Source organism: Anopheles cruzii, chromosome 3 (genome assembly GCF_943734635.1).
Source record: "Anopheles cruzii chromosome 3, idAnoCruzAS_RS32_06, whole genome shotgun sequence".
In the NCBI taxonomy this organism is placed as follows: Eukaryota; Metazoa; Arthropoda; class Insecta; order Diptera; family Culicidae; genus Anopheles; species Anopheles cruzii.
Window position 1 is genome coordinate 63,394,613 of NC_069145.1, and position 24,214 is coordinate 63,418,826.

Genomic DNA, 24,214 nt, shown 5'->3' on the forward strand with positions numbered 1-24,214 from the left:
AACGGTAATTTCAACAATCCTAAGCAGACGACGCACATCTTAAACGGCATGTTTCTGATAAAAGGATAGCGGCAAATACGCGAACGTTTTCTGTGTGCCTATTTTCGTTCACTTGTAATAAAAAATTAAATTTCCGCTCCGACACAGGCTGAGCTTCTAAGAGGCTCGAGCAAATCGTAATCAAACGAGCCAAGAGCTTCCATTATTGCATTAGTAAACATTTAATACTCCCCGCGTGTGTGTGGTGCTGCGAGACGTGTATCAAATTATCTTTTATTTATTCAAACCACACCGAAACCCATCGCGGCACTTGCGATTCATTAGACGTAAAATTCATCTCGCGTCATTAAACCAATCTTTTAATGTTATTTCCGGTTTTCGGGCCATCCTGCCGCCACGGGTACGGACCTCATCCTGTTAAATAACTTGCCAGCTTCGGCGCGTTCGTCACACTGACGACGGAGGCGGCAGGTGGGTTGAGTCACTTTTGTCACGTTAATGTTGACGTACCGCTTGTGGCAACAAGACCCACAGGCTGCTCGCTCACGCTGCATACGTTCAGTGGAAGCAAGGGGCCCGGCATCAGGTCCTTGCAGCATCCCAAGGAGCGGCCGGGGTACGCACATTCACGAGTGTCTCTATCACGTCACATCATCTCGTGCAACGTGGAAGGCTCATTCATATTTCCGTTCCAAACCACCAACGTAGCCACCAGCCCCGCTTCCTGGATCTACCCGGCCTTTGTGCGGCCGGCACCGCACTCTGAAACGACCGCTCCAGCAACCAAGGGGCCTTTTCAGCAGCTTTTCAGCCCGTTCGATGGGACTTCAGCCGACTTCAGATCAATGAAATGGAGGGTGGACCCGGGGCTGAGAGTGAGGAAAATGTCGTCCTTAAAGATAAGGTAACATTTCGCTGCCTCTCTCATTTCTCTCTCCTTTTCTCACTCAAGTACACTCCGCAAACCTGCGGATAAGTTGATTTGCGAAGCGGTTCGTTGGCACAGGATCAACCGAAAGTCCTCCGTCGTGCATTTCATCGCTCTTCCGGTGCCCCCGAAAGACACGCTAATGGAGCCACGAGGTGTACCCCTTCAGACATGATGATGTACACATTCTGACACACCGCTCCGTACGCCGAAACGGCACATTCACTTAAACGCTTCAATACGGGACCGTTGGGTCCCTCCATCGCGCAAACACATCGGCATCCTTCGACACTTCGCCACCATCGTCGTCGAGAGATGGTGACGTCTCTTTGCTGATGACGATAAAAATTCCTTTCCTAAAGCAACAAAGAGAGAGCTGGATCGAGAGAGAGCGAGAGAGAGACAGAGAGAAAGAGAGAGAGAGAGAGAGCAGAAAATTGGACTTCCGGTGAAGAGCGCGGGGCTTTAGAAAATAGCGAGTCTCACCGGGGGCCCTGGCGAGAGCGAAACTAGGTTTTAAAGAACGGCCCGGACGATGGAGGCCGGCGTCTTCAGATTTGCATAAATATTTATTTACACCAGTACACCAGTACATAATTTAATCCTCATTTCAACGGTTTATTGCATCAACGGCGACGGCGGAAATTAGGACGGCGAGGTACGGGAAGTGCTCCTATGAAAGAGATATCCGTTTTCTCGGTGGAAAACACAGGCCGCAGGCTGATAAAAGTAAACACAGATGAGAAACATGAAAAATGGCTCCTCTTCTCTAAGTGCCGATCCTTGCGCTGAGGGAAAGTATTCCTTTTTTTTTGCGCCCTATGTTATCGGAAGAAATTATCCCATCTATCCCCGGAACTCGGCAGGGGAACACGTGGAAACGCACCTATTTATTTATATTTGGGTCGTCCATAAAGGGAGCCCAATGCTAAATCATGCGAAGCGCGAATTTTAGGGAAAGCTTTTTGGCGCAAAATGTTGGCCATAAAACGCCAAATTTGAGAGCGTGCTTGCTTGGAAAGAATGGATCAAACGCCGTACGAACTGATGAACAAAAGCTTTGTGAAAATGGGCAGTTAATGAATTGGGGCGCAGGGTCAATGAATTTAATCATACTATTTAGAGCCATTATTTCTGTCATTTATGAGGGATGATTACAGTTTTACACGGAGTCGATTAAAGTCTTGGAAATAGTCTAATACAGCGATGAAACGAAACAGATTTACTACTTGAGCCACGTTTGCAAGTTTATCTTTCGTTTTGTGTCAGAATACACTTTCTCCTGTAAAAGGTGTAAACAATGTTAAGGATAACCGATCGTAATAATTATTTTAAAAACAACTCAAATAGTTGTCGAGGGAGCTCTGCAACACACTAACACCAAATTCGTTGATTTTCCGGTAAATCTTTGGGGTTTTGGCTAACTGACAATTGTTGCGAAAAAGTAAAAATATTACCTTATATACAGGATATAGCCAACATATCGTGCCTAAGCCTATGTACTTTTTTCAAAGTTAACTAAAAATAACTTCTACTCTTCATGAAGACTTGCATGCCTTTTTCAAGGCGTTGACCTTATGTGAAAGCCAGCTAAATAACCTTCCATGGTTTCAATTTGGGCCGACCGAATAAAGGCTAACAATGGGAGAAAATTTCCAAAAGATATCAATCGCCCACTGATCTTAGACAAACTACAAAGTAACTTTCGGGTCACTGTGCTCCCTTATTCCGCACAATTCGTCCGGGATCGTACCATGCACCAATTCCCGCATTCAAATTTGCTCCACCTTTCGGTGGCCCCCGCTGCCTGCTATTTTCGTGGGAACTTCGAACAAAAGCAGCATAAGAGGGTCAACGGCGCACCATTCTCAGCTGGACCTCCGAAAAATACCGAATGTAGTCCAGTCCAGCGTGACGTCTATTCGAACGGTCTTCAAACCCCGTTTCGCAACCCGTTCTTCGGACGTGGTGCTCGAAAGGGTAACTGTGGGAGGGTTCTGGTGGACCCACCCGGTGGATATTCTTCGTCCTTCACGAATTTACCATTCTCCCTAAAGGCCTTACCCTCTAATTTTGGGACAGCATCTGTGTGTGTGTGTGTGCCTGTTTTTGGGGGAAATTGATAAACATGTGAGCGACTGTTGATAGCAAGGGCATCAATTTTCTGGTACTTCCCAGCCCTTCTCGGGTCGGTCCGATGTCCGGATCGGGTCGATAACAAGAGTCCCTGGTTGGCTCGTTCGGACGCGGTGTGGGCCGAAGCCCACACGGAGCGGAAGCCACCGGTCCCGGGCAACCTTGCTTGCGGCGAAGGACACTTAGGACATGAGAGTGTCCGGTGATGATCCTTACCAACCGTCCGGAAGGGGTCCAGTATTTTAAGGTTCGGCCGGATCGGAAAACCCGGCCCGGCAGACCCGGGGCGTTCGAGGACCGAATGAATGAATGTATTGGCGAAAATCGCAATTCGGTCAGGTTCCAATCAGTCCACAGCTTGGTGGTGGTGATTTGCCACCCAGCGCTTTACATGGCTCGGGTTGCTGTTTCCTGCGCAACGGACCCGAAACGAGGCAGCTTGCAAGCCGAACGGGAATGTTGGCAGCGTAAGCGTATTATCATGTCTCCCCAGGCCATCCAGCTGGTCGCTGGAGAAACAAAATGCTTCGTTCTGGTTCGTTTCGTTTTGGGTTGGGTGGTATTTGTTTGCAAGACATATTTCAGATCAATCGTTTCCGAGGCACAGTGCTGGCCTTTGGAAAGGTGCGAAGCGTGTCTTACAGTTGTGTTCCTAGTTGAGCATGTTTTACAGGGCAGGTTCCAAACGAAAGAATAATTTAAATTTACCGACATCCGGAGAAAAATATGTTTGAATGAAACGAGCAATTTAAAGGACGTGCATTTTAAAGTTTTATTTTTCAAAAAAGCATTTTGAAGTTATAAAACAATTTGTTTAGTTATTCAATAGAGAGTAGTCAGTAGTCTGCTTTTCCAAAGCCCGTTTTTTCTCGTGCGCCAGTTGGTTTCTGTATCTTCAAAATGATAGCTCTTTAGTAACGCTCTTATTGAAACTGGCAAAATATTCTGCCAATCGAAGGCGAGCATCCAGCGGAACACGTGTCCCGCGGAATGCCTTCATTTAAACATTCGCCTTCGTTATTTTGAAATCAAAACCCTGTAGGGCTGGCATCGTACTCTAATGGCTTTGGTGGCGTTTTACTACTTTAACGCTATATTTTTACATTCGAAGCCGAGAGGACTGCACAGCTACAGTCGTTCGTTAAGTTTAAGCTTTCGGGTCGTTGGTGGAGAATATTCGATTTATGAAACGTTTTATGTTTTTTTATGTGAAATATGCAGAATATGCATTGCCGGTGTGCTTTTATATCGACTGGCTTCCAAGTATTGTGCCACAAATCCGGGAAAGGATCGAGCATAGGTCAGGCGATTGGCCCCGCAAGCCGTTCGCACACCTCGCCGGGGTGGGTTTTTGCATTTTGAGCGTTTGCCTCCGTCAAACGATTTCGAATCCTGGCGAATCCTGGCACTGTGGCCCTTGGTCTTGGGGCCACAGCGCGCCACAGTCTTCCGGTTTTCCGGAGGGCACACCCGTCCCGACAGAGTGAGTTCGGAGATTGTCACCATATCGTCACCAGCGGCCTGTGCACGGCGGAGTGTCGCAGCCGGGCTTTATTGCGCAAAATCTAGCGGTGCACTGGTGCGAAACGGTGCCAAGGGATCATGAAAATAAAATTGAAAAATTTAAGAAGCCACAATGAATTTATGAATATCAAACGAACTGCGCGGTGGCGACCAACGCGATGACGTATCCTTTTGGCGAACGTCGGAAACGTCGTTAAGGTCGTGCAAAGCCGTGCGGGTCCTGGCAGGGCGCCTTTATCTTCCGGTGAGCCCGCCGAACTGAGCGAACGATGACGCAATTTTAGAACCGGCGCAGTGAAGCGTGCATCAGAGAAGCCCGTTCGTGGCGCGACATGCAACCGAAAGGCAGTTGATTGGATGTAAGACTTTATGGATATTTATAAAGCATCGGCGAGGCCGGGGTGCAGCCTGCCCCGACGTTAATGTCAGCTCGCGCATCGTTTGTTTATGTTAAAGATCCTTCACCAATACTCTTGCAGTGGAATTCACTGTAATAATATGACTATATAAAAGATTTTGATGATATTCAAATGCTTAAAGTTAGATGAAACTAAAGCATTTCTTCAACATAGAGATTTCTATCCACATTCGACATCCTTATATTTTTAGAAGAGTAGTTCATCGTTTAAAATATTTCTAAACTTTCGAATAGCATGAGAGAGCATTAATACAGGGTGGCCCATTTGACGCTCTTTTTTTGATCTTCCAATTACTTGATGTTTAAGACGTCCAACTTAATTCTGCAAATTGTAATCAATCAGTATACACTTTGAAATTGACGAAATGATACGTTTTGCGCTTGATGAAAGCTGGGAAATATTTAAAAAAAAATTCCAATTTCCGTCAAATCATTCGTCAAAAGCACATTTCATTGAAGCTCATTTCCACCTCCGTGGCTATGTTAATAAGCAGTATTGCGGTTTGGCAAACCCACAAATCGCGGAAGAGAAGCCGATGCATTCACAATAAGTGACTGTTTGGTGCGGATTTTGACTGATTGGTTTTTCGGTGAAATTGAAGCTGAGAACTTGGACGGCGTTTGGTTTCAACAGGGCGGTGCTACGTGCCATACAGCGTCAGCCAAAATCGATATTTAAGTTTTGTGAACAAACCAGCAACTATTGACAACCTCAAGCCCTAAATTCAAGTTGCTATTGCCAAAATAGGACCAGAAACAATCAAAAACGCACTCAAAAATAGGTCGATCGAATGAGCCACTGCCAAACCAATTGTGGTAGACATTTGACCAAAATTGTTTTACATGAATAAAAATTTAGGAATCAACCTTTCAAATAAAAGTTCAAGTATCGAAAAGTATTAAGCCGTTTTTATTTTATTACCAAATGGAAAAAAGAATTCGGGCTGGGCCACCCTGTATTTCAAGGATGAGCTGTTTTTATAGGCTACGGAAAATAATACCCCCGAAAAAACCGATGGTAAAAAACGGTGAAAAGAAAGAGTAAACTTTTCGAAACCAACGTCACTGTTGACCATCCAATGCCACTCCCACAGCGTACATCATCAGTGGCATTATGTCGCAAAAGCATCGACTCACGCTGACGCTGACGTTCGGGAGCGCATTGGCGATTGCTTAATTTCTCGTGAAATAGCCAAGCCGGCAGGTCGGTGGACCAACTTGGTCCACTAATTACCGCGAAATGAATCGACGAAACCGGTTTGCATCACCACTATTAATTGCTACTAAATGGCAATTAGCGCCACGGTAGAACCGTTCTGGCCACACCACGCTGCAGCTCAAATTACGCTTCTTCCTGGCGCACTTCGCTCGCGCGGTCGCTCACCTACTCCGATAATGGCCGACGATCAAGATCCTGCTGCCGTCGCCCGGGTTCCGGTTAAATATTTGTCAAAAAACCCGCTGGCAAATAAGCGACAGTCCATTATTACTTCCGTAGCCGTCCCCCCCCCGGGGGCCGGCCGCAGGTCAAGCGTGCTCATTTGTGCTGGCTGGTGGGTGGAAAACATAGTTTTTTGCTCCATTATGTTGATGGCAAAAACGGACTCTCCGGGGTACTGGGAGTAGTTTGTCTTCGGCCACAGTTCGACCCGGTAGATAATAGTGCCGAAAAGATCCACGACGGAAGCCGAAGCGACGGACAAGGGTGAGGCTGACGATGACGATGAGGGGCAAGAGTGGGCACTAAGTGTGTGTTCATCGTGATGGTGGTAGTGATGTGGCTCGAGCCAGTCATGTCGGCACTTGACAGCTTACATAAATCGTTAACAAGCAACCTGTTGCCGGGAAGTGGAACTGGATTGATGAGATGAATTGGCATCTGCTTTGGTCGTGACGGTCCGTTATCAGCAACGCCGGATGTATCCGGGTGCTCCGGGAAGGAAGCTGTAAGCAGCTGCAATAAGTCGCCTCAATAGGCAACTCTTCTAGGGACGGACCCGGTTCGATCGTTTGCGGCTCATCGATTGGTTTGCTTATCGCTGGCTTGCACTGGCTTGATCAAGTAGTCTTCGGTCTCCGGCGGCGTATGGTTTTCATGCTACTCCACAAGTGTACGTAATAAAGGTCCCCCCCGGAAGCCAAACAATAGCGGTAGCTGTCTTCGAGGAATATTTTCCCCGTCAGATTCGTGTATTCAACAAGTTATTTTTTGGTCGTTCTTATGCTGTTTCGTTTTCACTAGATTCGCTCCACGTCGATTCGAAAGTTCGTTCAAGAGCATAATAAGATTCGATAGCTTTTATGGTAGGAAGCGTAGATTAATGGGGACAAGATCATCTCTATGCTGCCTTAGCGTTCTATTAGTCAACTCGATATTGAAAAAGAATGAACTTTTAAATAAATATGTTCGAATTCAGAACAAAATGTTATCGAAAAAAGCTTCAGGTCAAGAACACTCCAAGAACATCGAGAAACAGCAATCATACGTAACGAGATGGCCGGTTACCGAGAACAGCATAATTTCGATCACGTTTTCCCACATGAACCGTTTACAAAACAACACAATTTCAAAGGGCACGTCTTGGGGTAACCTTTTTCGGGCAAATGGTTGAATTATGTCGCCCGCCGGTCCGCAGCTGGGTCCACCGTTGGGGGAAAGAATTGAAATAAATGTTCCCATTTCGGGTACGTGTAGTGCTGCAGCAAGTGGAAAACAATCCACTTTCAAGGAAAAAACAGATAGGCCGCACTGCTGTCCCGACCCGCAACACGTGAAACATAGCAACAGCTTAACGTGTGGGTCGCGCACTTTGCCCGACCTTTGGGACCCTCGCGAAGACATAAATTTTTGGCGGCAACTCTCCCGGGAGATTTGCAAGAGAAATTACATCGTCCCGGCGCATTATCGAGCGCACCGAACGCTATAAAAGTGTCTTTAAGCGATATTTTGCGTGTGCCCTTTTATTTATGATCGTCCCACTTTTCGAGCCGCTCGAAAGTTGGGCCCAAGTCGAGTGCGTAAGCCTAGGCGTACTCAATCGTTTCAATTGTGCTTTTATGGCTACGGAGTTAGCCGCACCTTTAAAATTTGCGATGCGATTCAATCATATCAGCCATCAAACGTACGAGAGGTTTAGTAAAACTACTTAATTTGAATTCGATTAGTAAAATAAATGTTGAACGTCCGGGTAATCTTGGACGAACATCGTAAGGTTCGTGACAAGCTCGATGTGGCCTGGGCCCCGCCAAAAATATGTGTGGTAATTAAATTCGCTTATCTGGCCCTCGTTATCAAGGTGTTGGTGTGAAATTGTTAAAACACGACAAACGTTGCCAAATACGACCGAAACCAGCCGTTCGGGGTGCGTATTCGGGGCTGATTCCGGATGCCCTAGTCCTGTTATTTGGGACAAAAGAAACACGAACCGAGAAACAGCCCCAAAACGTTTCGCGTGATTGAATCCTGTTCATTTGGTGGCACGTAATGTGTTTGTGTACGATTTTGTACGTATAAAAAGGTATGATTTTCCGGGTTTCCTTGCCTCATTAGTGCTCGCTCTCGTGACCCGGTTCGCGAGTCCTTGCGCTTTGGGCAGGGCATTAATAAAGTGTCACCAGACACGGCGCAAACGATCACTGCAAATAACAATTACGCACTGAAAGGACTTAATTAAAAAAAAAAGCGTGGAATGAATCGTTGTTTACCGATTCATGTGAAACGTTTAATTATTATTATGACAATCCTTGAGCACTCATTGCTTCGATGCTTACATTTAAGCAATATTTGCTTTTCTTGTCCAATGTTTTGATTTTCTAACACTGATCACTATCATCATGTGCCGTTTTAAACATTATCCCTGTTTGGTTGTTCAAAACATTTGGTCCTCGTAACTTTGAGACGATTTGAAGGGTACTATTCAAACCTTCTTTATCAACCGCATCGGCAAACATTCCGATTAGATTTCTGTTGCGAAAAGGATACCGTACCTTTTCCGGCACAATGGCCCCCGGAAACCGGTCGGGGCGCCTTCGACACGCCAGGAAGGTTTCGCCAATTCGGCTCGTTTTGGGCTGCCCATTGTAGCTGCCGCTTAGGGACATTCTTCCGATGAAACGCTTCTCTTGGTCCGATCGATTGCAAAGTATGGGAAAAATGTCATCCGCTAGGAACCGTCTCCTGCCACTCGTAGAAAGGATGCAAAGCTGCTTACCTGTACAATGGGATACCGGCGTCATCCTTGAACCACAGGACCATGTAAACCTTATCCCTGGACGGTGCCGACAGCGGACAGGGCAGTGAGATTTTGCGACCCTCCACCGCCTGGATTTCGGACGATTTCACTGCAAAAACGGAACATAAAAAAGCATGGGTTAGCAGGGCTGATGTAAAGTGGGACTTTGGATGGATTCGGGGTAGAAACGTTCCACGTAACCCGGAAACGGCTCCGTGCCGGGACTTCCGCGTTCCGGTTTGGGAGTTAATTTGTATAGAGTTTATGATTGATCAAATACACTTCAATCAGAACCGACCATCACATGCTGATGGTCGTGATCCATTTGTGTTTTAACTTGGCCAGCTGTCCCGTGTGTTAAACTATACCTGGAACCGTGCCGTACAGTTCCACCAGAACGAGAATCTCGAAATGTACAAATGTATATGTTGTTGCTGGAAGTGGAAAACCGTTTCAACGACACGACAACGCTGGAGCCCTAAAACGGTAGGAAATAATGTCCATGTTTTGTCCTGTTCACAGTGGTCCCACACTCAAAAATGTTTGTAATTACTACACCATCGTCATCACCAGAAAGAATAAAGGGTTGAACCTGTTAAAGTGTCCTCAAGTCGCCCGTTCCCAGCGCACAATGGACGAAAGTACTCTGGTGCCGGATGTGGCCCAGGATGTTCGTTGGTTTCAAATAAACTACCAGCAAGAGATGAAGAAACGATGATAGCTCCCAATGTACGCCGTTAAAGCCTCCCGGACCAGGCGGCTGCCCGTGTTGCCGTGCGGCGGGGTGTGAATAGTTTTCATTGTGATGATAAAATGTATGTTGTGTGAAATGCGACCATGGCCTGCCGTCATTCGATTCCCGGTGTGCTCGTGTTCTTTTTCCCTCCCACATGCCTTGTTATATGCTGCCAAAATGGTCGACAATGGTTGGCACGGGAGCGTTGCCGAGGCTATCAGATATCAGTGTGGCGATGATGCCTTAGTTGCCGGCCCAACCACGTTCCCAAGGCGGCCCAACCACGGGCACAGCTTCGGCCAGCAACAACATCGTTGCGGGCCCTCTTCTTCGTTTCGGTGTTTTACATTAGGGAAGATTTTAAGGATTTCGTAGCAGGCGCCACAGCAGGGGGTCAGGTCGGAAGTGTTTGAAATTATGAATGTTTTGCATAGTGTCGGACACAGCGGTGGATCTGTGTGCTGAGCTGTTTTATTTTTCACTCCTCGAGCGGTCCTCCAACGGGAACGGGCACACTAGAAAGGATTCCGTACGGATTCTGGCCGGCTGGGGTTGTTTTTCAGGGACGAAAAACAATAGCAGAGACTGGTTGGTTCGCTTTTCATAATGCAGGTGGAGCCAAAGAATAAGCAGAAGATGGTGGATTTTTTTCTCCATTCTGTTTGTTTTTTTTTTTGCTTTTTCGGGGAGACAATGCCGGATCATTTGTCGTAAGCGTCACGTCAGAAAGTATGACGTACATTTCGGCGACAACCATGGCAGACATGGCATGTCCCACTGAACTCCGTTGGAATGGAGTGTTAATGTGACCCTGTGCAGCTAGAGTCGAAAGACTTTAATCCAACGTGATGTTGATTTATGTACGGAACCGGAATATACGCGTGATGCGTAGGCAGCGATCCGCCGGTGGCCTTTGGGATGAGCCGCTGACGCCGGGTACTTGGGCTAGAGAATATGTTGAAGGGTGTGTTGGCGCTGAAACCAACTAGCTTTTCACATTTCGCAAACCGCTCTTTTGTCCAGGGCGCCCATGACTTCTGATTTGCATTTGCACGGGACGTCGTCAGCCTTTGAAGAAGGAAACGAATCGAGGCACATACAACCGCAAAATGGACATCAGAGAGATATAAAGAGCATCAAATGTGCGCGGGAGCTCTGTTTTTAATCAGCAATGTTCTTTTTATAATTATGTAGTAAACTTTTAATTTTTCTTATTACATCGTTTTATATAATTTCACTTCAGTTGTTGCAATTGGTTGATATTTATTTCGAAAGTTTTGTTAAAAAATAGAAGAACCTTAGGACTGCTGAGTCCGGTCCGGCGTCATGACCTGTCAGCACCCTCTGACGGCCGAACAGCACCCGGAAAGGCTTGCCACCTCGCCAGGGATCGCCGGTTCCGGTCGTCTCATTCCGTATGCATGCCCGTCTCGCACGGAGCACCAGAAGCGAGGAGTTTTCCGCGTGCGACAAAGATTAAGTGTATGATTAATGGAGATTCATATGTTGCTGCAAAGCCCGGAACGTCAGAAGTGACCCAGAAGCAGCCGCCGTCGGGTCGTGTCCCGTTTTGATGGGGTTGATGAATAAACTGATGGCCTCTGCGAAACGGAACCGAAAGCACTCCGCAGTGTCAGCACCGGGGGCATGATGTATTGCGGACGTCGCCGGAAAGGGCTACATCTTATGCCGTGTCGTTACGCCGTAAGAACCCAGGTCAAAGACTGGCAACGGGTTTCGGTTGCCAAGGGCCGGCGCTCCGTTTCCGGTTCCGTTGACAAATAGAGACGTGTATGGAAAATCGCTTCACGGATCCCGGGGCCTTATCTGTTGATATATGATCGGTCATCGTTAGCGGACTGTAAAGATTAGAGATGGATGGGATATTTGTGATTCAACAATTCGGCGCCCCTGCTTGCAGCGCTCCAGAAACTAGTGGGTGGGTGGGACTTAGCTGAAGAAGGCATCAAGTCTAAATACATATTAACCATTTGATCCCCGTGTTGAGCCGCTTATGTGTGTTCGTTCGAAGCAGCTCAGCATGGACGCGAAAGGGATAATCCCGGATAAACATCCTCAAACGATTATGTTGATACTTCATCGGTTGCCAACGGGAGCATGGAAATGATTTTGGCACAGGGAAGTAATAAAGTTACTTAACAGACGTTTGTTCTAACTTTGTAACAACATTACTCTTTTACATTACATTACAATTAGTTTGGATGTTTCGGAAAAGTTATGTTGTTGCAGCGATTATGCTTGTTCATTGTTCAGTTAACAGTCACTTCTAGAAACAAAAAAACGTATTGTTTTGTAAACTCTACTATATATTGAAATATTTTTGACATAATTTAGATCTAAACCTTGATCTAAAATGTAAAACAATGTACAAGTAGAAGTAATTATTTCAGTTAAAGCTCTACGGTCCCTTTTTTCTTTTGCTTCAATTAAACCAAAATTGTCTAAAATAAGAGATTGAGACGAGAGCCTTACAATAGTCACCGTTTTCTAACATGAGCCATATTTTCAATGCACTGCTAACGCATATTAAGTGTGTCACAAATAAATATTTTAATAATAATAAACCTTTTTTCATATTTTCTCTTGTCATTAAATTACGTCGATTAAAATGTATGACTTCTAAAATGGTTGTCCAAAAAACCATAAAGTCTGATCCGCACAGCTCTCGCCCCAGAACCGACAGAAAAACAAAAAAAATACACATACAGGTGCATCCTCTTCGGGCAGTCCTACGCTGCAGAACATCCGGACAACCTTGTGCAGAGCCACAATAAACCAAAGTCCATATTTGCCCGCAGAGAAAACGAATTTTCCTACCGAGCCATTTTGGCAAGCAGCAGCTTAATCGGCTTCCGGCGATGTCCTCTAGCTAACTGATCCTGCTAACTCTGATGACGATAATATTCTACTTGATGTCCGGGTTTCGGTTGGCCGTCGGTGTCCTTCAGGTGGTGAAGCGTATCCGTCGGGGTGATTCTTCCCGACACATCGAACGAATTATGGCCCGTAATAAGAGATAATGCCGTGAACTCCGTCGCTGCTCCATGAGTAGCTAACCGAGTTCGGGCCTGGTTCCGTTCCAAAGCACGCTAAAGCTCCGTTTGACCCTGTTGAGTGCGCGTTGGTCAGTACGGTGAGCCCATCGTGCGCCGGCCTATGCACCGGACGAGGTCGGATTTCTTTGCGCTTTGCAGCGCCACAAGCACGGCGCAAGGCAGACTGTCTTAATCTACTCACTGCGCACCCTCGGTCACATACGACCCAAAACGGGGACACATTCAATGCATGCACGTCACACAGCGACGGCCACCAGCTCGAGCCAAAGTCGATCCAGGCCGGTGGCATGTGGGCTACTTTTATGCCCCGTTGAGCTCGGGCCAAAGTTGGCCAAACCGTTGTGCATTAGTCAGCATCTCCGGGAGCAGACCGGCAGACCGGGCCGAGATGGGGGTGGGCGTAGGTCCCGACCGCAGCACTGATTTTGTTGGTGGCAGCCGGCAAGGAAACAAGCGCAGTCATCAGATTACGTATTTCATTAAGCAAAATACCAGTCAACCAGCTAACCAGACAATCTTCTCCGTGGCAGACCTGCGCCCCTCGCAGACACGAGGCTCGCTTGTTTGTTGGTCTTAATTTGCGAAAGCCACAGACGATTCGTCAAAACGGGCCCGACTCCGCCGCCTTGAGCCTAGGAGCGATAGTAATGCGGAGCAGGACGTTCCCGTCATTTCGAAGGCCGCCCGCCTTCCACGTTGCCGTGACAGTTGCCGTCGCCGAACCGGGGGTAAATCCTTGGCATCCGAAACCACACCGAGCCGGGCTGTCAGGAAGGCACCGCCGACATCATCGGGGCCGGGTGCGGTGTCCACGGCAGTGGGAAGAAGTTGCCGAATCACGTCGTGAATTTGAGGTGAGCGAAATTAATTGCATCCGCACGCTTGAAGTAACTTTTTCACGCCACACTCATTGGCGCAAGTGTGAAGCGCAGGTTTGCTGTTAGTGAGTGCCAAGCATCTACTGAAACGGTTTCCGAAAATTTAATTTCGTGTTTTGTGTGGTGTACAGGTTAAACACGACAAACAGGCGTGCTAATAAATTGATTTTATCGTTTTTGCCCCAAAGAGTTGAGAACAGTGTTGTATTTTTGGACAATAAAGGGTAGAAATTTGGCATTTTGTTGCACGTTTTCGATTGAACATTGAACGCACTTTGATGTTTCCTGAGGTTTTCTGAGGGACCTCCGGCAAAATCGGCATAGCATAGGGAAAGAAAGCATAGCAGACTAATCTGTTATTTCCAACTCATTGTTAAATGTAACAAAACATCTTTTACCTTCTGCCAGGATAATAGAATGCTGACGGTTATAATAGAATGCAAACTGAAGTCCGAGGCGTACTTATTTAGATTGTTTTCGGGTGACCGCTAGATTCGGTCCGGTTTGCGCCTGTCAAACTTTGCCTATTAATATGCATATAATCCTGCACGCGGGTTGCTGTTGGACAGAATGGAAAACCGAAAAAGCATAAAGAAACTTCGGAAGGTTGCCGGACCCCTAGACAGCTCCCGGAAAGAGTTTCGGCTGAACATTCATCTTGAAGCATCCGTAAGAATTTGCAAAAATTTCTTCTGCATGTCGCACTCGCGGAGAGCTGGAAGTTGAGGATTTCCGAACTTTAGGTAATGGTCGCCGGAGAAAACCGGAGCGAGTGACGAAACTTCGCCCCTACCCGAGGCGAGCGCTAAGAACGGTGGCTTATCTTTAGCAGTTGCGTTTATTTTCACGCGGCCCGGCAAACCGTCGTCGGTGGAGCTATTTAGGGAAGATTCCGGATCACGACGCTTTTAGGAAAATTTGACTCTGCTCGTCGCGGGAGACAGAGAAACAGACAAAACCGGGGGGATGTTAGCGGGCGAAAAAGAAAGAAAATTTGTCCTCCACCAGTTGATCGCTGGGGCAGCAGTTGCCCGGATGGGTCACGCTGAGGGATTAGCCCGAGGGCGATATTTTGCAAGACAAACATTTTTGGCGGCGCGCTACGAGATTTCTTAATTTTTGCATAAAAGTAACTCAATTACGACGAATTTTCTCCGGCCCCCGTTGACGGGGCAAAGCTTCTTCGTGAACTTTTCTTACCAACGTGGGGGTCTGAATGGCGCAATAATTTACGGGTATTAGGAGAGTTTTGTCGTTGCGAAAGCCTTGCGTTTAAGGCGATTGAAATATTGAGCGATACTTAAAGCCGTGAGAGCATGAGGGGTAAGGACAAATGGCAGTTTGCACGTCATTTCGCAGCATTTTGTCGTAACACAAGGTCCGAATCGAGGGGTTCAACGAGGGCAATAACTGTGAGGGCTAGTGGAGTTGGGAATCAATTAATTGAAATTTATTCGAATCAACTTAACATTTGAATATGCAACCAGCAAAATAGTTCATTAGCATTGTAAACGTATTTTCAAAATCAGTAATTACCGTTTAAAAGCTCAATTAAATATAAGAGTAGCGTAAAACAAGTGCGAAGGAAATCATCGACCATGCAAGATTCTCATTAAAACCTAATTTGTTGAGCCAGCTGTTAGCAGAAGCGGATGCAAGGAATGCTGCAACGAATCGTGAAGAGCTGTGCGCAAAAGCAGAGTCAAACACTATATCTCCTGCTGCAGAACTACGCATTCCGTGGGGGAATGGAGTTTGTTGTACTTTAACATGTCATGTTAGCATAGCCGGAGTTGTGAACATTTCCCGTTACTATTTCGTTGTCGTGCCCGTGTGTTGACGCTGCTGCTACCCGTTGGCTCACTGCATCCACTTCGAGAGGGTTTCTCGTCTTCTCCACCACTCTTCGACTCCCTGTTCAAACAGCATCAACGAGAGCATCATAACTTTTCTCTTTCTAGTGTCTCTTCCTGCATGACCTTTCTCTGTGTGGTGGACACAGTCCCACACGCTACACTCCGCGCGTTGTTCGCCGGAACTCACCGCCAGAGCGCTAACTCCTTCGGCGCACAGCAACATAATTAACGATCTGTTGCAAAACGGTGCGCGAACGGGCAACGCAGAGGTCGCACCGTGGGAGTTGCGAAGGTGTTTCTCGTGTTTGCCAAGGTCCACAGTGTCATAAGCCGCGAACTAGCAACACGAAGCAACAGCCATCAGACGGCGGGTTTCTCCACCGAAAAAGTCATGCCCTTCGTGCGCCATCGCCGCGAAATGTAGCGCAGCGCAAGCGTGCGGCAAGGCTCGTAAATAGCTGTGGCAAGCAAGTTGCATGTGGTAAAATTTTTATGAAACTCTCCAAAACTCCCCTCATTCCGTACTGCTGTGAAGAGTACAAGGACGTCTTTTTTGAACTCACTATCTCTGCCGTCATTCTACTTCATGATTTTTGTGACCCATAGCACTGACAATGAACTCATTGCTTTTTCATTCATTAAAGCATCACGTAGAAGGAAGCTTTTTTCACGGTTCGTGCTATTTCTTATTCTTATCAATGACAATTGTATCTATTTTTAGTGTGTTTACCTTGTTTGTAGATTATCTTTGTGTTTGCCAATTGTTTCATTGTCTGTAAGGTTTTTCTGATGCTTGATCTTCCTTGCGATCCGTGAAAAACTATGCTACATTATAGCAATTTATTACAATCATTTATACACTCATTTTATTGATAAAAAATAAGTACGTTTAATTTCGAAGTAACGCATGGTTCTTTCAATTGTTTGTGACTGTTCTTGTGATGCCACAAACGTGTTTAGCTTGGTTCAACATAATTATAATTCTTCTTTCGAATAATTGTTTACTTTTTTAATTTAGGGGTAAAACACGCAAACAACTAAACACTTGGCGATGTCTTTGTATTATAGAAATACTGCAATGAATACTTTCCCCAACATTAGAATATGTTTATAAACCGTCGAATATTGTATTAAACTATACGCCAATTGTTAAACTAGTTTCCGCAACGGTAATTGTAGTGAACAAGTGATTTCATTATCCAATACCACGCCGCACAGTCAAGGTGCTGCCCGTAAATTTAGCTATTCTCGCTTCTTTTGCTTTCGCGAACGAGCAGGTTTTAAACAGCTCGAAAGGAACTGCTCTATATGAATGGAAATTGGCTTTCGCTTCCATTTTGGAATTCTTTTCTTTCGGGAAATTGAAATAAGAAATAGAGCGAATGCCGTTCGCTTCAAAATTCACATGCCATCGACCAAATAGCGTGGCGATTGGTTCGGTGTTTCACGAGCATCCAGATTTTCGTCGACTTTGCGCGCTTCATCTGGCGCATAGGCTGCGCGGGGAATGCAGACCGGAAAAAGCAAACGGGGATTTTCGCATCGAATATCGGTTCCGAAAAACCCGTGCAGCGCACGTTGACTGAAAGTAGTTCGAAGAAATTTATGATTATTAGTTTTGGCCGCAGGGCTGCCAGAGCTGGTGCTCTCGGGTGGTTTCAAGTCCAGCCGGCAGAAACGGAACCTCTGGTGTCTTGAAAGCCCTAGCCTAAGCAAAGCCACGTTTCGGTCGCGGGCCGCCCCGCGAGCAGTGGATTAAAATGGAATAGCTGATGGAAAATCGTGTATGCCGTGAGGGGAAAAGAACGGCCGCTCGGTATACTAATAATCTCCATCTCCGCCAGTCGGTCGGTAGGCAATTTTCATCAACAAACCGGAAAGGCGGCAGCTGTTCGCTTCGTTTGTTCGATGTTCGCAATTGCAAATCATTGCGACCCTTTTTCGGTGGCGACCAACCCACATGGAAAGCAATGGGGTTCCTCGGTAGTGGCCCGCGGCAACATTCACCGGTTCGCCCAATAGCGGTTCGTTTCATTTGCAATCATCTTAAGTTTTTGCATCCCTCACCGAAGCCTACCGCCGAACGGTTGTCGCTTGGCTTCTGGATAATTTCACCCAAAAGAGCGAAGCTTCCGGGCGAAAGTAGTGGAAATTATTTTCACTTTGCCATGTCCCCGTTCATCACCGGGGCTGGGCACAAAATGTCCAAAATAATTTCCAAACTACATCCCGTTTAGATTTTCATATCGAAAGTTTATTATGCCTCAATCGCAGCCGTCGTGACTAAGTGGGGGTCTCAGCTTTTTACCGGATGCCGCAACGCGATTGATGAATTCTTCAACGCGCGTGATTGGAAGGAATAGAAGTTTTCGTCCCATTCGGTTATGGAACAGACTTGTGCTACTGGTTCGGAAGTTTCTCCCACTTTTTTGAGTTTGTTAGGAAACGGTTAGTAGGAACGGATGTAGAAATTTCCCCCAGCTACCAGTTCGTATTAATGAAGCTTAGAAATTTATTGGATTGAATCGTAATTTTGTCAAGCACTCTACGGTGATAGGAGGAGAAAGTGGCGTGTAACGCCTGGATAAAGTCCTTAAAAAAGAAATTTGTGCTTGTTGGATAATTGAGTGAAAATGTAAGAGAGTAAAGAGCCAAGCAAGTGGTTCAAATGACTGTTCTAATGAAGTATAAGTATTTGTATTCGACTGCTCGAAAAGGATGACAAAAATAGGTTAGTTTCCTCGTGTTATTCTCATTCACTCAGAACAACTATAAAAGCTTCGATTGTTTTTGTGAAATTCAAATGTTGATGAAGATTTTTCTATTTGCTTGAGCTTTTATAACATCATCCGGCATTCCATATCTTGACCGGGGTTTGTTTTCGTAAAATAAACACATTTTGCCATCTGAGTACCATTGCTGTCCATTAGCCGTCAGCCCCTTTATTGACACGGGCTTGCTGGGCTTGCTGGCCGAATGGTTAGATGAAAGCCCACCAACCCACTTTTAAGGCTTGAATCGGGGCTTTCATAAAACGGGTCCATCGCATAACCCCTGAGTGGCACCGGTAGGTTGCTCCTTTCCGAGTGACCCCCAAGGGTCCTGTTTACACCATTTGGGGAAAGCATTTTTTTGAAAGCAAACCAGCACTCCCCTTTGCACAGACTTTTTAGCGCGGATACCTCAGCGCATCCAAACGGCCGTAGTGTGTCCAGGGTCATGTACTATGCGCTTTGCTGTCCGAGTGATCTTTGGTTTGAGAGTAGCGGGAAAAAAGTACCGGCCCGCATCGCGCGGCTACCACAGACCACAGACAACATTAAGCATCCTTTTCGCGGCGCGGTGTTACATGCGGACGAAGCAACCCATCGGAGGGCACTGTTGGTGTTGGAAGAACATTACTGATTCAGGTACACCGGCCGTGTGGCCGGCCGAGAGCTGCAAATGGAAGCACGACATAAACGAACCCACGATGGGTTCCGTGGAAAAACCCTTCAGACCCGTTTGAGACGCCCCAAAGTGGAACATTGGGTGATGCGTTAGAATCGATCACCTAACTTACGGCGTTGGCATGAATTTCCACTTTACACTAGTGTTTTATTCATCATCGTCGGTTGTTTGCTGAATAATTTCAACTTCTCCTGCCGTGCGCCAATAGTGTCAGTCAGAAGCCCCAGCGATCCGGCCTCCGGTGGATCAAAAGTTTTCCGGAGCGCATTTTCCGTCGAAATGTTTTCGATTCATGTTGGTTTTGCTTTGGGTTCGGTAAAGCTTCGGAGCTCGAAACCACTTTACAAAGTGCAAAGTTTACTAAAAACGTTTTCATTTGTTTGAAACTAAATTTCAAAAAATATTGTTACGTGCTCCACGCGACTCCTCTACGAAAACTATGTGCTCTATACTGGCAAAGCTACGTCATCAATATGTTTCTAGAGTCATCAATATTATTCAATTTACGAGCAGCTTATGAAGCCATTACCTACGATTGTTTATTCAAAACTAATAACGCTTCGAAACGAAAATCCATTTTCATGATGCAAATTCTGGAGCAAACGGCCGGGCCATATTTTAGCCGGACCGTGTACGGTCCAGCACCGCTGACCACGTGAACGCGAAGACAGTTATTCAAATTGCACGCTTCGGAGATACAGATTGTTTCTGCTGAGCGACGATGCTCAGAGTATAGTTTGTAGTCATCGCCAGCAATTGGCAGCTTGTGCCATCGATCCATCCCTTCTGCGAAGGACCGACGCCGGAGATTCAGCCGACCGTGCATCCCTTTATTCGATCGATCGATTCACCGTGACCATGGTGCTTCTTGTTGTTGCCAGGGGACGGTTGGCTCCTCCACTCGCTCGGGACGGCGCACTAGGTGCACACGTTCAGCGCTGTTGGGCGGCCAACAATCGCTAACCTTGCAGAAATTAATCCTTTTACACGCCATTCATCACGCCGATATCAGCGTCGTCACGACTGGCTGCACCGCGCTGCTTAATCGACCCGAACCCCTAGGGCTCCCGGTTCCCAGGTTATTATTGATCCGCTTCCGGTCGGCGGCAAGCAGGCGCGGAGCCGTGCCGTACCGCTTTCCGCTCCGCTCGCCTTAGACATTCGATCGACTGCGACTGATCGGCGAGCGGGAGCCTGGGAAGACATTCGGTCCATTTCGGTGCTTTTATAGCCACCGGGCTGAGGTGCCCGGACCAGGGCCACGGCTTCGAAAGGCTCGGGAAGCTGGAGACGCCCGCGACGAGCGAAAACGCTGCGACTGCCGTTTGTCAGACGTGCTGGCTGGCTGGCTGGCTAGCCGGCTTCTTGCGGGTCTGACAGCTCCGAGCTTCTATTCTCTCGGGGGCCTTTTGTTAGATTTATAGACGCTTAAATGAAGCGATACCATGACACGGTAGAATTATACGTAATTTCCTCAATGTTTTATGAATTTATTATGTGTCGGAGCATACATCCGGCCGGGCGCATTCGTCTTCGCTAACGGAAGCGCTAATGGAGCGCGCCGCTGTTTGCGAAATGATGAAGGCAGACGCTGCATTCGGTGCTGTAAAGTTCATAAGTGGAGCCGGGAAGTCGTTAGGCCCGCTAATATAGCGCCCGTTGGTTCAGCACACTCCGGCAGTGGCCCTTCAAATAAGAGTCTGATTCGAGTCTGATTAGTGGCCGGCTTGTACTGCTGCTGATTGAGGGCAACGGTGGTCGCCCGCTTTCCGTCTCATTTCCGGCGCTCTTCGCCGGCATCGCATCCGCTATCGCTTGTAGAGGAGCCGTGGGAGTCCGGACATCAAAAGATCAATTAGAGGGTGATGAGTGGTTGATGAGTTTATGTACACCGAAAGCCATGTTGACGGGCGCACCGGACCCCGGAATAAGCGGCACTTCGGTGAAGCCGCTCACGGATCCGGTCTTCGGTCTCTAAATCCTTCCTGGACAGTGGGCGAGCTTGGTGCGAGGAAGTTTCGCTGCAATCTGATTAGGTCGTGATTTGATTCCGCCCTGACAAGCCCTGATGAATGGAAGAAATGTCGCACAAATGTCATCAGGACGACCATTATTAATTCATCGTACAACACGCGGGGTGCGGGATGGCAATGAGGTACTTGAAGGTGTTCAAAGCACATTCCGAGCAGCTTAAGCGGACGTCGATGATTATTTTTGTCAGACTTCGAGCGCACACTACAGCGTTGCTGAGTGATTTATGTGACAGACGAAGGATGCAACCCGTCATCGATGAATAGTCGCAGGTAATTGAAGAGCCGGCTCTTATCGCTGACCGCCTATCGGTTGCAGCAACTGCGTGTCAGTTTAAATTCTAAAATCCCGACGTCTCAAGAAGCGTAACCGCCCCAAAATATAATAGTTCTCAGGAGTATATCTTACAAGCATGGAATAAGGAAATGAAGCTCAGAAATGATATTAACAACCCTTTCGTTGGCCAACTGAATTATTCAGAGTTCCCAGTGCAGGTCCAATTTGGTTCCCGATGCAGCCAGCGTCGCTTCTGGCGGCCTATTCAAGCCAGCCATCGCCTTCATCCGCTTGCCGCAGAACGAAACTAATTCCTTTCCCACAAAACCCACACTACGACGACCGAGTGAGAGAGAAAGAGTGAGAGCTTAGGGCAGGACGTCGGGTTAAGCCTATCTACCAAGAAGCACAACCCAAAATGAGTGAGCACCATTTAAATGAAACGAAACCCATTATTTTCTCCGGCGATCGTGATTTTCCGGAACCTGGCTTCGGTTGACCAACTCGCACCGCCCGGGGGGGAAGTTTCGGTGCGCGGATGGGGCCAGAGCTTAGCATTCGCCCATATGCGGGTCCACGCATGAGGGGAACCCTTTGGAGAAAATAACACGACAAAAGCCTCGGAGCCTTCGGCAAATGCCCAGGATTAGACGCTGTTTGTCCGTGCGTGTGAACAACCCGGACAGGCACCGGACAAGGTGTTCTTTTTCCGGCCTTTCCAACGTGCACACGCCAGCAAGGTCCCTTCTTTCTTGTTAATGCCACTTTTGTTACACTCCGCCGGCTTGGCGGCCGGTGCGTGGTACCCAAGGTGCGTGGGACACTCGGCGGGGTTTTCGGGCTGTGGTTCTTACGAAACAACCGAATAAATCCTTTAATCTGATTTTTAGAATCCTCCACACACTGGACACTGGGCGGACCGGGCGCAGCGAAAGGATTCGTATCGCCGGCGGCGTACGCATTGTGCCGTTCCGTAAATCCTTTGTGTGTACTTTTGCGGGCGAAACAAATTTCCCGACACACATTCAAAAACTTTTCAATTCTATTCATTTTCCGGTGTGCTTTTTCCGGGTTGGAGGGCGGCTTTTCCCGCAGCCCAAACCGAGCTCCGGTGGTCGATTGTTTATTTCGCTTACACATCGCCCCGCCGATGACGCTGATGGGCAGACCGCGACGGAAACATGTTTATTAAGAGCAAAGCACTGTAAACAGCCGGCATATAGTCATCGTTACCGCGTCGTTTGTGTTTTGGGGGACGAAAGAGAGAGAGAGCGAGTTTGGTGTAATCAGTTGAATTATGGAAATAGCCCTGCCTGACGAACATTTGGCATAGCCCTCCGGCATTTGATGGCCCTTCACGCATCGTACACATAACCCAGCATAATGGGCGCGTGGTTTTCCCTTGTTTTTTCGCATGACCTATGCTACCGGACCAACGCATGAGCAATTCACGCGCTTATGATTGTCTCTAATCGGCAATCCGTTGCAACGGACGAGTGATTTCGCGTGTCCTTAAAATGGGGCCACACCGTCGCCGTTTTTGTGCCGTCTGTCCTTAAACCGCTGTCGGCGCCACCATCCCGCGATGTGTGTAATGGATTTATTTTTCCCATTCACCCTGCGGGAAAAGCGGTGCGTGTGATGCGCGTTTTCATGGTTGGCCAGAGCCGGTACCGCACCGCACCGCACACAACCGAAGCTCGTAGCTCACAGGATATGGGTTTAATTAAAAACCGCCGCGTAACTCGCGCTGGTGAACCGTCTAAGTCGAGCCACGGAAAGCCGGCGGAACCGCTTGGTCCTGATAGAAGGATGCAAACCAAATGGGAAACGGGGAAAAAAATGGTACGCGAAAAATGTTTCAATTTTTTGCGCCATACTTTTGCGTCATAACAAATTTGTGAGGTTCTGCCATCGTCCGCTAGGAGCTGCTCTTTTCAAATCAAGTTAATAAACCGCATTGTCAATTATAAGGGCACTCTGGTCCAGCTTTTGTATTTTAGTGTGCTCGATTTTTCAGAAATCTATCTATTAGTGAAGGTTTGCTTGTATTTGAAGCATGATTCGATTTGATTTAAAAGAAGATTTTTCATGACTATGATCGTCCTTTTTCCATTCCGGAAGATTGATGCAATGTTCATAACAAAGCAAATATAGCAAATATATTTTCCGTCGTCATTTCGCTTTTTATCTAAAAACCGAGCGTCCATCGATATAGCCTTCGTAACCTATCTCCGGTTACCTTCCAGGAATCACGCCGCATAAACTGTTAATCTAATTCTGATTTCATTCATTAAAATCTTTCATCATCTTTCTTCCACCAACAGCATCCTGATCACACGTTCAATCGACTTTAGGCATGCAACAAACCACATGCGGTTTTGTGGCGACATTCCGTATTATGCCGCTAACCGATCTTTCATCAAGAGCATAGAATAAAGTTTGACCACAAAAGTAATCATAACTAGTAGAAGAAGCCACCCGAAGCGGCCAGCACGACCAGCGTGACGCTAATGGGAAAGCATAATTCAAAAACACGTTAATTCACCGTGAAAACATCTTCAAAGCTTCTTCCGCCTCGGGATCATAACAAACCATTTTGCATTCAATTAGCGTTCCCGATATCCTATGAAAACGGGGCGTCCGTTTTGGTTCTCAAAGCCAGCCATTCG

At 47.1% G+C, this 24,214-nt stretch overlaps 1 protein-coding gene across 1 annotated transcript in view; it reads right to left on the minus strand.

The window, feature by feature from the left end:
* LOC128270755 (neural cell adhesion molecule 1-like) overlaps positions 1 to 24,214 on the minus strand; it is a 137,776-nt gene that overhangs the window by 64,042 nt on the left and 49,520 nt on the right. Inside the window, exon 3 of the mRNA XM_053008171.1 lies at positions 9,218 to 9,347. Within this exon, the coding sequence (XP_052864131.1) occupies positions 9,218 to 9,347 (130 nt within the window). The remainder of the gene's footprint in view (positions 1 to 9,217; positions 9,348 to 24,214) is intronic.